Source organism: Cricetulus griseus, chromosome 2 (genome assembly GCF_003668045.3).
Source record: "Cricetulus griseus strain 17A/GY chromosome 2, alternate assembly CriGri-PICRH-1.0, whole genome shotgun sequence".
In the NCBI taxonomy this organism is placed as follows: domain Eukaryota; kingdom Metazoa; phylum Chordata; class Mammalia; order Rodentia; family Cricetidae; genus Cricetulus; species Cricetulus griseus.
This window is the reverse complement of record NC_048595.1, coordinates 439,655,015-439,667,603: the sequence shown is the minus strand read 5'-3', so window position 1 is coordinate 439,667,603 and position 12,589 is coordinate 439,655,015. Positions and strand designations below refer to the sequence as shown.

Below are 12,589 nucleotides of genomic sequence, written 5' to 3'. Positions count from 1 at the left end.
AATTTCGGATTCAAACTTTCACCACAGTTCCAGGAGGGGCTGATGTTGGACTTAGTTCTGGCGTTGAATACTGAGTCATGACATAATGACAGCATACCTAGTGAGTTTGTGAAAAAGGTCTCTAATCACATACTGCTTCAGAAAATAGTAGTCACTGGAACCATTTGATTCTGGTATAAACTGTAATACTCAGAGTCTGCTCAGCACATACAGTATAGGAGCAGTGTTCTACCCCACCTACAGATACCAGATAGTGTCATCTCCATGCAGAGACTCTTAGAGCAAGGTTATGAAGATTTAACCACATATTATAAGAGTTCTATGCTACTTTTCTCTGCCCTCATGCATTATCTTGAAGCTAATTTCTGTGTGTGGCATAAAGGTATAATTTCATGTCTTCTCATGTAGATGTTCAGGTGTGGCCACAACATCTGTTCAAGAATCTATTGTATCCAAACTGAGGGACAACACAGGAATTTTAAAAAAATAGCCAACTGTGAGTGGATTTATCTTGGGATCTTCAGTACTATTCTACTTACTTCGTGTAAAAGATAATTTTGAGATGTTTGGGAAACCTTAGTTACAAACTCTAGCCTAGTTTCCTTTCTTGTTACTATGGTAAAACACTCTAACAAAACCAACTTAATGGAGAAAGTTTATTTTAGCCCACAATTCTAGGTCACTGTCCAACATTGCAAAGTAGAGGTAGCAGAAACTTAAGACAGCTGTCACATCTCATCCACAGTCAAGAGCAGACAGAAATAACTACATCTGTGCTTACTTTCAGCACATTTTCTCCATCCTTATACAGCCCAGAAGAAAATAGTGGCACCCACAGTGGACTGGATCTTCTAATATAATCAAAACAATCCCCAACAGATTTGCCCACAAACCCATTTGATGTATACGTTCCCCCACAGAGGTGCTCTTTCCAGGGTATTCTAGATTGTGTCAAGCTGACAACTAAAACTAACCATCATGACTCCATCCTTTTTAAACTGGAAACACAGATATTTCTTTAAGCCATAACTTTGTCCCCCAAAGTTGCATGCTTATCTCATACTGTAAAATACAGTTCACTTTCCAAATCCAAGAAGTCTTTAAAATTTCCAAAACTGTAAAAGTCCCACGTCTCTTAACTGTGAGCCTATACCATTGAAAACAGGAAGGTGGAGAAAACTCATGTTAAGAGTGCTCACTGCTCTTGCAGAAGACACAAGTTCAGGTCCTAATGCCCAGACCGGACAGCCCACAACCCCTGGTAACTCCAGCTCCAAGGGATCCCACGTTCTCTTCTGGACTCCACAGGCACTGCACTCACATGTATAAGTCCACACTCAGACACACAAGTACACGTATTTAAAAATAGAAATAAAATCTTAAAAAAAAAAAAAGCTGTGAGAAGCCAGCCTGACCCCATACTTTCTCAGGTATCCTGGTGAAAGGACAAAGGGAACTTTAGTTCTTGTCCTTGTCCAGGAGTGGACTTAGAATGGCTGCTCTAGGGCTGGACCAAGTGCCTTGGAGGAGTCAATGTTGTGATTTCCTGGGACCCAACTCTTCCCTTTGGCCTGTGGTTATTAGACCTTAGGCAAACAGGACTGACTGTTTTCTTTGCCAACGTGATCTGACTTAGATCTCAGCTGACCTTGACCATTTTTCCTCCTGCAAATAGTACATATGATGCTCTACTTGTTAATGCACTTGCTTGGCATAAGCCATCAGCTTATGCCGGACCTCCTGGTCCTGGCTACTGCATTTATCTTTATTTCTCATTCCTTGTCCTCCTACTCATCTCCTCACCTTTGGAGACCCTTATTCCTGTAGGTTTTGGATCAAAAAAAAAAAAAGTGGTATATACTTCCAACATATAAAAAAGTTCAGAGCAAATATCCTTGCTCTAAAAAGAAAGAATCATGTCATTAAATGACTGAATCAATTCAAAACAAAAATTCTGCAAGTTAGCACTAATCTAACCATCCAGAATCTGGGGATAATAACGGACTCCAAAGGGCTTAGGTAGCCCCATTTCTCCAGCTCTTCCACCTGAATGATACAGTTTCTCACTTAGGCGCAGGTTGACACTACTCCATATCTGTAGGTCTTTTGGGGAGTGATAGATAGCCCACAGTCCTAGCATCTCCAATATCCTGTAGTGTCCACTGTCACTGGAGTTTCACCTTTATGACTACATGCAGTGGTCTTTTGGGGGCCTCTCTGCCACACATTGCCTGGCCTTGGGGGTTCCCTATGATCCTGCAATCCTTCAACTTTGCATTCAAAACCAGTACCCCATAGATGACACACCACCACCAGGGTCTGCTGCCAGTCTGAGATGTTGCCTGGTCCCCTGGGGCCACAGCTGTATCAGCCATGCTGACCCTGAGGAAACACTTTCCTCTTGCCCCACTGCTGTGCAGGATGCTTCTCAGCCATGATGCTGATCTCTGTCAGTCACAGCTGCTGCCTCAGCACCAGCCCAAACATCATCCTGCCTTGATATTTCCTCTACCAACAAACCAGCCATTATCTTTAAGTGCATCTTCTCTCGGGTCCTCAGAACACAAGCAAAATGAAGGTGGAGAATGAATCAGAAACAGTCTTAATGACACACGTGACAATTTCACAACAAAACCAGATTTTTCAATACTGATATAAATAGTTAATTTAAAAAGAGAGCAGACCCAGCATACATTTGTAGCACATAATTCTTTCAAACTGTATTAACATACCTACTGCCCAGAGGGATTATACCAGCTAGCTATAAAAAGACAAGTGACTTTATTAAAAATAATTGACAACTATGATTATGAAAGTCACAAAAAGAGGAAATTCCAGTGGGACCCTCTGTCTGTGGAAATAAGCAACAGGAACTGCACATGGTATTTTTTTTGTTTGACAATGGCTGGCACCACTGGGCTGCAGGAAAGCTATGGTTCTCAGAGTCTGCCAGTTAAAGCACAAAGTTGTTCAGGATTTACAAAACATTTCTCTGACTGATTAAAGTACTGCATAAACCATTTGACCCACGAACTCTACTTTATACCTGTTACTCATATAATGCAAAGAGTGTGGACACATGTGCATTGCACACACACAAGTAAAGGAAAAATCAGAATGTTTAGTACAGTCTTGTTCACACAAAACAGTATGGAAGGGGTAACCCCAATGTAAAGATTTTAATGAGATTAGTGAAGCGGTATACTTATTGGCTTACAACCATGCCTGTGATCATTGTCAAATGCAAATGTATAGTAAATGAGATTGTTTGTGTTGTTATTATTATTATTTTATGTAATGGAATGAATGTACCAATTTAGTATATGCATAATTTCTGAAAGTTGGAAAAATTTATAAATACAACTAATGGTGCTTCCCTATGGAGGGTAGACTGGAACTAGGAAAACAAGGTTTCATGACATGATATATATTTCAGTGATTCTAAAAACAATATTAAAACGTAGGTTGGAAGTATTTGTGCCATTTTAAAATTAGCACACAAAGTAATGGATGGCATTGTGCAATTTTCATGCATTTGTGTCATTGAACTTTGCCCTTGTATATCCCATTCCTCAACTATCCTACTATACCCTATACACCCATTTGCTCATCCCTTACTTCCCACTAACTAGCACCCCTTTCTGCTTCATGTTACATATATTTTACTTCTGTCTCTTTTCTACACGCTCTCCCTCAGGTCACTCCCTCCCCTGTCAAGGTACGTTATTTTTAATTTCCATAGCATACACAAACTTACATACACATTGGGCAAAGATGAGGAGATATACACACAAATTAAAATCCAGATCATAGCTTGGAGGTTATAGCAATTACACTCTGGGTACACACATCCATATTAACAGGGCACCTGAATAGAGTTTTCTATTAACCAGAAAGAGATTCCAGATGCAGCTAATGCAAATATCAAATCACAGCTCAGTAAAGAATTTCCTCTTTGTTGTCCAAAGCCGGGCTAAATGAGATATAACACACCTTGGAAAGTGGCTTTCCCTGGTGGCAGTTGATCCTGCCAATCAAGACCATGTTGGGCATCACAGGTCTTGGGAACTCCAAGACAAAGTCAGTGTGTAACAACCAAATGGACAGTTGGCTGAAGAGGTCATACATAGTCACTGGAGTCTGGAGAACTTCAGAGGCAATTTCTACAGCAGTTTTGTAAATAAAAGGGCAAATACTATGCTCCATCATATAGATGAGACAGTTCCAGACTCTCTCCTTGAAAGTCATGGTGCCTGTGTGTTTTGAGAAACCTCTGGGAACATAAGAAAGAGGATTAGGGCACTGAGCACCATCATCAAGAAAATAACAAAATACTCCTCTAGTGAAGACCACGGACGGGAGTGACAAGTACTTGGCAACAGTTAAGCCGCACACATCGAAAGGATCCAGAAACACAGCATCAAAAGAACTCTGCTTCAAGTACTCCACTAACTTCTTGTCATTAAACAGACTCCTACACTGTGAAAATATTAATTCCAGATACTTGCTGGCTGTGTTGTGTAACATAGCATAGACGGTTTCTTCCCAAGGTCTCCACCGAGAATCACTAAAAGCCTTGAACTCTCTGTCCAGATCCTCCAGAGTGTGAGAAGTTGAGTATGTCTTCACTGTCAAATTCAGGGATTTTCCCAGTTGCCAACTCGCCTGGCACCACTACCACCACTTCATGCCCTCTGTGGCTGAGTTTCTCCACAGCCATCTGCATAGTGAACCAGTGGCTCCCATCCATGGGGACCACCAGCAGCCTGCCTGCCTGGGCAAAGCCAGAGGCCAGCAGCAGACACACACACAGAGGAAGGGAGGCTGGAGAACCTGCAGGAGCCATGGGAGAAGCAGAGCCCAGGGGAATTCAACTGCTGAGACTCTGGGCTCTTACAACAAAGAGGAGGAAAAACAGACAACACATCCAGCAGCTATAGGTGCTTGTATATGCATAAGGAAAGTTAAATTCAGTGCTAATGATTCACTCAAAAGAATAACAATTGATGAAATATCTACCTGTGTGTTTTCCAAGCAAGGAACATATGATCTTTGCCTTGGAAAAGATTATGTCATCTATTGCAATACCAATTTTGGAAGAGTAATGAAACCATGTTTTGATTTTCAGAATTCAGAATTCGGTGCCTATAAGGAGTCTCTGTATGCATCATGTGATGTTTGAACATCATAAGAAGGCAGGCTAAGAAGAATAGACAGTGAGAAATGAGTTAGTCAAGAAGAAGAGCTGTAGAATGCTAGAGAGGTGCACAGGAAAGCCAGGTCCTCACTAAAGAACACCTGGCGTAGGGAAGGGCTGGGACAGAGCCAGAACAACTTTACATTGCTCTTGCAGGTATGGCAACTTCATAAATCTGAAATTGCAAGAGACTTGGCTGGCAAGCATTGAGCCTGGGGACACTGTCCTACAGCACGACCCTTGTCAACCAATAATCTGGGCACCACCCATGATAAAAAGCAGTATCTCTGAAATACTGGCTGTTTGAGGGTCAATGGAAAGATTCCCTTCTTTCCTTCAATAAAAGAGTGGCTATTTCTGAGCCTGGCTTCTGAATAGTCATCTAGACAGAAGGTAGAAGAGTGTTGAGTCTGAACTCTGACAAGCTCTGAGCCTCCAATGATGACAGCCAGATTTATTTGCTCCAGGTACACAGTACCAAGCTCGCTTCTTTGCTGAAGAATTTGAGGTCCCCTCTGACTTAGGACTTTGAGATGTCATCACAGGTTCAGAATTGAAATGTTATCAGCTTTCCAAACAGGTAATGAGAACAGTACTGGACCGGTAGTGGACTTAGTTCTGATGTTGAGTCATTAGTCAGGACATTTGGCAATATACTAGCATGTTTAACCAAGAACTCTAATCTCCTTTATCTCTGACTGAACAGTAGTCACGCAAAGTCTTTTGCTTAAGTAAAAAACAGTGCTGCTCTGAGTCTGCTCCCAGTACACAGTTGACCCAGTACACAGGGTCAACTACCAGGCCAGGAGATGTGGGACCTGTGGTGAGACTCTCAGAGCAATGAGCAATGGGTGTTTTCCTGGCTCATCGCCGGGGTCTTATATTTTTCTATCTTCCATGTTTTCTATTTTATAGGATCTCTATTATCTGTGATAAAAATAGTAAGAAAATTGAGTTGCTCTTGTTTTTCCTTAACCCAGACAGCTTTGTGGAGCACTGGTGTAAAGAAAGCGCTGGATTTCATGATCCCCTTTCCTGTTACAGTATATGCTAACATATGAGACACTATGCCTGGCTAGAGTCCTTTAAAGGATTATCTATTCTGATTCCTCTTTGTTTCCTGGTGGTAGCATCCTCTTCCCCTCTGGCCACTGCATTACTAACTGACTCCAAACCCCAATTTGGAGCTAACTGACATCACAGGAGAGGGTGCACACAGCCCATCATAGGCATTTTACAACTAGTCTGGTCTGGCATTTTATGACAGGGTCTCAGCACATTCCCAGTGGGATTTTGGTCATCTTATCCCAACTAATGGCTCAAATGTGATGAGACAGGTACTCCTGCATGGTGATCCCTAGACTTCCACCATGTGATCATCAGGCAGACCAAAATAGCTTGGGAAATGAAGCCCTTCACCCCCTGATCCATTCTTGTGATAAACGTATTCAAACTCACTCATTTGCCATTCCCCCTTCTTCAAACATTAATGAAGCATCCGTGTAACCATCTCTACCAGCATTGGTCTTTATGTTCTCTTACCTACAGAGTTATGATCATATTTTAAAAATTCCCATCTCGTTCCCTCAGTTGCAAGGAAGAGGGGAACATAGAATTCTTCCTGCAGGCATCTTTCTGTTAACTTGAGACATCACTGATCCTGCCCACCCCTAACCAGGGTGTAAAAATCAAAGTGGGGCTGTTATCTTTATGGACTGGGAGGCGATGACGCCTCCCACCTTGACAATCCTACACTCTGGCCTTTGGAGTATAATATGAGTTTTGAAGATGTAAGACAGAGGATGGGGGCACTGAGTGCTATCATAAATATAGTGGCAAAAGACACTGCTGGAGACCACGGACGGGAGTGACAAGTACATCAGGAGCATCCAGAAACACAGCATCAAAAGAACTCTGCTCTAGGCACTCTAATAACTTCTTGGGTCCCAGGAATTTTATTTATAAAAAGTCAGACTTGTAGTTGTGCTCTGTACATGTGTTCCAAAGGGTCTTCATTTGTGTGAGTGTGTGCCCATTTCTAAGTTTGGGGTAAGGAGGCACATTCATGTATATACATGTGTATTGGGGTACACTTAGGGTCATTGACTAAAAGACTGGACATCTACCACCAGTTCCCAGCATCATGTTTGCAAGTCCCTTTGGATTTAGGAGTGGCACAATTTACACACAGTATGACAAAGAACACACAGTATGACAAGGAGCAAGAGGGAAAATCCTTAGGCACATTGTATATTCCAGTCCAGTTTTTATACATCTAACAGAAGATCTAATGCCATCAGGCAGGTGAAGTAGACAGATACATAGAGTCAACTCTGGTTTCTCCCCTGCCAGTGTTGATGAGTAGGGAGGCATGATCAAACAAATAGAGAAATTTGAAAAGAATTTACTAATCAGCATTGTGATAACTCATCCTCAGAGAAAGTGTTTCCTAACCTCCATGAGATCAGACTTCTAGTATTTCTAGGTATCATGGAAAGCTCCCCAAAAGGCATCACTGAGACCAGACTCAAAAAGATAGGTATGTTTTGCACAAATACATGAGGGAGAAACAGGATTCTGAGAGAGCAACATACATGAGGGCTCCAAAGAAGAGTGAAATGTGGTGGCTGAAGAGACAGCAAAGGTGGGATGACTGGAACATAGACAGTGACACTAGCTGAAGAGTCATGTACCCTTTGGATACCAGAGCAATGGCAACTCTATTAAGGGTATCATTAGGTTCCCCAAAATCATGCTGAGAGCTCAGAGACTAAAACTTGTGCAGTCAGGCCATGCGCCCTTCATCAGACCTCTGTTGCTGATCTCTTCCCTCAGTCTAATAAATGCCCCCTTCATACTTTCTTGTACAATGTATTCCTGCACCTTCCCTTTTCCCCTCATGCCTCCCTTACACCTACCTCTTCTTCCCCTTTCAAGGTCCCCTTTCAGTTTTCACAACCTACACACACACACACACACACAAATTTAAATCTGAATTATGCTTGGAAGTTCTATCTAATCATGCTGTGGATATAACACAAACATACAAACAAGAAAGCTATCTGTAAATTTTCTCTCCATTAATGAATTGGCACAAAACAATTCTATACCCCAGAAAGAAATTCCATATGCAGCTAAAATAACAATGAATCACAGCTCAGTAAAGAATTTTTTATTGTCCAAATCAGGCTTCTTTTTGTGTGCTAAAGGAGATATAACATACCTTGGAAAGTGGCTTTCCCTGGTGGCAGTTGATCCCGCCAATCAATACCATGTTGGGCATCAGAGGTCTGGGGAACTCCAAGACAAAATCAGTCCTTAACAACCAAATGGACACTTGACTGACGAGGTCATCCATAGTCACTGGTGTCTGGAGAACTTCAGAGGCAATTTCTACAGCAGTTTTGAAAAAATGGGGGCAAAATACATGCTCCGTCACGTAGGTGAGGTGGTTCCAGACTCTCTCCATGAAAGTCATGGTGTCTGTGAGTTTCAAGAGAATTCTGGGAACATAAGAAGGAGGGCTGGGGCACTGGGCACCCTCTTCAAGATAGTGACAAAACATTCCCCTGCTGAAGACCACTGATGGGAGTGACAAGTACTTGGCAACAGTTAAGCCGCACACATCGAAAGGATCCAGAAACACAGCATCAAAAGAACTCTGCTTCAAGTACTCCACTAACTTCTTGTCACTAAACAGACTCCTACAGTGTGAAAAACACAATTCAAAAAAACCACTGGATGAATGTTGCAATAAAGAAAATATGCTGCTCTCCTGAGTTTTCCAGTGAGAACCCATAAAAACCTTGAACTCATGGTTCAAATCTTTCAGAGTGTGAGACGTTGAGTATGTCTTCACTGTCAAATTCAGGGACTGTCCCAATTGCCAACTCACCGCTGGCACAACTGCCACCACCTCATGTCCTTTGTGAACGAGTTTCTCCACAACCATCTGCATGGTGAACCAGTGGCTCCCATCCATGGGGACCACCAGCAGCCTGCCTGCCTGGGCAAAGCCAGAGGCCAGCAGCAGACACACACACAGAGGAAGGAATGCTGGAGAACCTGCGGGAGCCATGGGCGAAGCAGAGCCCGGGGGAATCCAGCTGCTGAGGCTCTGGGCTCTTGTTACACAAGTGGAGAATACAGGCACAAATGCCCTCCCACGGAAGTGATTTACATATGAGTAAAAATATCATAGCCACTGTCAGTAATTGAACTCAGAAGATCAATGATTAATGGAGAGCAACTACTGAAATGCATGTTCCCCTATAAGACTAGCATATGCTCTTAGCTATGGAGAGAATCATGGTGTGCAATGTAAGTAATGAAGCAGAATTTTAATCAATGACCTTGGACATTGAGAGCTCAGGAAGATTAAAGTGAAAGGAAATGTGAAGAGACATTGCCTTTTTGGAGGTTTTCCAGAAGCAATTGTGTGCTCGGAGTGATGAAAACTCTGCTCAGAAACAAGTTGGCAAACTTCTTCCAAGGAAGCACTGGGAGATGGTTCTTCCTGACCTGGCTGACAGGGGAATTCTTTGTCCCAAGCAACTCTGCCATGGATAGGCACTGCTGCATGTTCTGGTCTGTTTGCAGCAGAAGTCCTCTTCCTTTTCCTGACACAATCCTCTCTACAGGGCTATGTTAAAATTGAAAACTCGCCTACGTGGACTATTACAGGAATTAAATGGTCTGAGACTATCCTCTATTTAAAATAATATTCTGTGGGCATACCTGGTGCACTGGACTTGATAGTCATCCATTTTTGTTCCTCATTAATCCTGGTCAGACATTCAAGACCTTATTAAATATTTTATTAATCACAGAAAAGATTAGTGGTAGACAAGGCTACTAAAGAATCACGATGCCTCTCCATCAAGAAGACGACATTCAGAACCCCTGCCAACAAAGGCTTTTCCAGCATTTGAACCCTGCTAAAATTCTAACAATGCAGAAGTGGGTAAATTGGATCAGTATAGACAGCACACTTCGAAGAAACTGGTAAAGGATTTCCCAAGAAGAGGAGTTAAAATAAAATACAAAAAGCCCACCAACATCCAAACAAGGATCCCCAGAATTTTTAAAAAGAATTTCTCTAGAATATCAAAAATGCATGGATATTGACCCAAAGACCCCAGAAAATGTGAGAATGGTTACCATGAATTTTGTAGGATAATGAGTCACAAGAAAATCTAAAAGTTAGAAGGGGCTATAGGAGTGAATACATCTCAGTTGGTGGATATAGCCTTTAAAATTCATTGTGCAAGAGAAATCAAAAGGATTGGACAAGTAGCCATGGAAGAACAGAAAAATACAGTGGGTTGGACAAATGTATAGGAGACTCTAGAGAGAGAACTAACGTGTGAGAAAAGGGGCAGTGGAAAGTTGGGTCCCCAAAACTGGAGAGAGAGCACAGAAAGTGAGCCAACCCAAGAGAACAGGCAGCTTTTGGATATAGCCACATGTAGTGAGTTGACCCCAGAAAGAGAAGGAAGGTGATGGAATGGGACTATGTTTCAGAGGATAATGAAGAGGCTCATGGCATCCTTTAGTTTTTCAAAGCCAACTGCATGCCTGGAGAGATGCGTCAGTTGGAAAAATAGTTGTAGCTGTAAGGACCAATGTAGGCTCTCCAAAATCTACCTAGCAAGATCGGCTAGTGCACATCTGTCATTCCAATGTGTTTATAGCAAGGTCAGAGGCAGACACAGAGGTCATTCCAATGTGTTTATAGCAAGGTCAGAGGCAGACACAGAGAATTCCCCGGAAGCTCACAGGACAGCTAGCCTGGTGTAGTGGTTTTTGTTGTGATATTTTGTTTGTGTTATGACAAACAAAGCTTGCTTTGAGATCAAAGGGTGGATCCAGCCACTAGTTAACCCTAGAGATCTGGAGGTCTGTACAGAGAGGAGACAGGAAGTGACAACATGGGGAGGAGAGAGGAAGTGATTAGGTGGGACGTAGACAGGATCTTAGCCCTTTCAGTCTCAGGATTCAGAGAGGTAAAAAGTGACTGTTGGATGCCCCTTTGCTTCTCTGACCTTTCAGCATTTACCTTAATATCTGACTCTGAGTTTTTATTGATAAGACCAATTAAGATATTGCTTAGGTCTGAATAAAAATGACCCCTATGGGTTCATATATTTGAATGCTTGGTTCCTAGTTGATAGACTATTTCGAAGTATATTAGGAAGTGTGGCCTGTTTGGAGGAGGTGTACCACTGGGGGGTGGGTTTTGAGTTTTCAAAAGCCCATGCCAGGCCCAGTCCCCTGCCCCTCTCTCTCTCTCTACTGAATGTTTGTGGATAAGATGGAAGCTCTCAACTACTACTGCAGCACTATTCCTGCTTGCATGTTACTCTGTTCCACACCATGACAGTCATGGACTAACTCCCTGAAACAGTAAGCAAGTCTCCAATTAAATGCTTTCTTTTATAAGTTGCCGTGGTCATGGTGTCTCTTCATGGCAATATAACAACAATATAACAGTAACTAGGATACCTGGCATATGCAGCAGGAAACAATGAAATGTCCTGTCACAAAAGAGGTGGAAGATGAAGACTGATACTTAAGCTTCCAGGGAGAAAAAATTTAGTGGGGTTCCAATACCCTACTTGAATTTACCCTATGGTCTCTACTGCAGCTTGGGCTTCATCATCATAACTCCATGCAATAGACTCTCAGAGCCTCCAAACAGAAAATATAACCCTGCTGTATCTTGCCTGGCCTCAGCAGCTTTCTTGAACCTTAGTACAAACCTCTAGGGTCCTCACTCTTGTACTTTTCTTTCCAAAAGCAAACAAAAAAAATCAATCAAACAAACAAAAAAACACTACCTTGGGGACAATGTTGTCAAGTTGTGCTCTCAGCTCAAGATGTAGCCTGACCTCTTTGAACCATGTTGATCAGCCTCTGTGTGCTGACCCAGAAGGAAGAAACCATGAGCCATTTTCAAGCTCCTCCAAATAAATAAATAAATAAATAAATAAATAGAGAAAATACTTTCAAGCACCTTTCATTATACTGATACCAACTCAGAAGAAACAGAAAATTAAAGGTCCATATTCTTGGTGCACATAAATGCAATCCTCCCTAATGAAATAAAAATTCAACAACACATCGAAAGAATCATCTGCTATAATGGTTCATTTTGATTTTCCACTTAGCTGGATTTTTAAAATCACCATGGAAATATGCCTTTGGATGTGTCTTCAAGGGTATTTCCAGAAAGGTTTAACTAGGAAGGAAGTGTATCTAAAATTCTAATTGGTCTTAATAATAAAAACCCAGAGTCAGCCATTAGGGGGTGAAAGCTGAAAGATCAGACAAGCAGAGCAGCCAGCAACTAGAGTTCTCAGACCAAAAAGGGACTGAGCTCCTGTCTCTACG

At 42.1% G+C, this 12,589-nt stretch overlaps 2 protein-coding genes across 2 annotated transcripts in view; both read right to left on the bottom strand.

Annotated features, from left to right (window-relative positions):
- The window catches only part of LOC100755423 (UDP-glucuronosyltransferase 1-6), a 112,318-nt gene extending 103,008 nt beyond the window's left edge, over positions 1–9,310 (bottom strand). Inside the window, exon 1 of the mRNA XM_027397493.2 lies at positions 8,421–9,310. Coding sequence (XP_027253294.1) covers positions 8,421–9,275 — 855 coding nt within the window. The 5' untranslated portion in view covers positions 9,276–9,310. The remainder of the gene's footprint in view (positions 1–8,420) is intronic.
- LOC100750549 (UDP-glucuronosyltransferase 1-9-like) lies at positions 3,937–4,876 on the bottom strand. Its single transcript, XM_035439943.1, is given in 2 exon segments — positions 3,937–4,666; positions 4,668–4,876. Coding segments are annotated over 2 exon segments (909 nt in total). The 5' UTR covers positions 4,847–4,876.
- Positions 9,311–12,589: the final 3,279 nt, after the last annotated feature.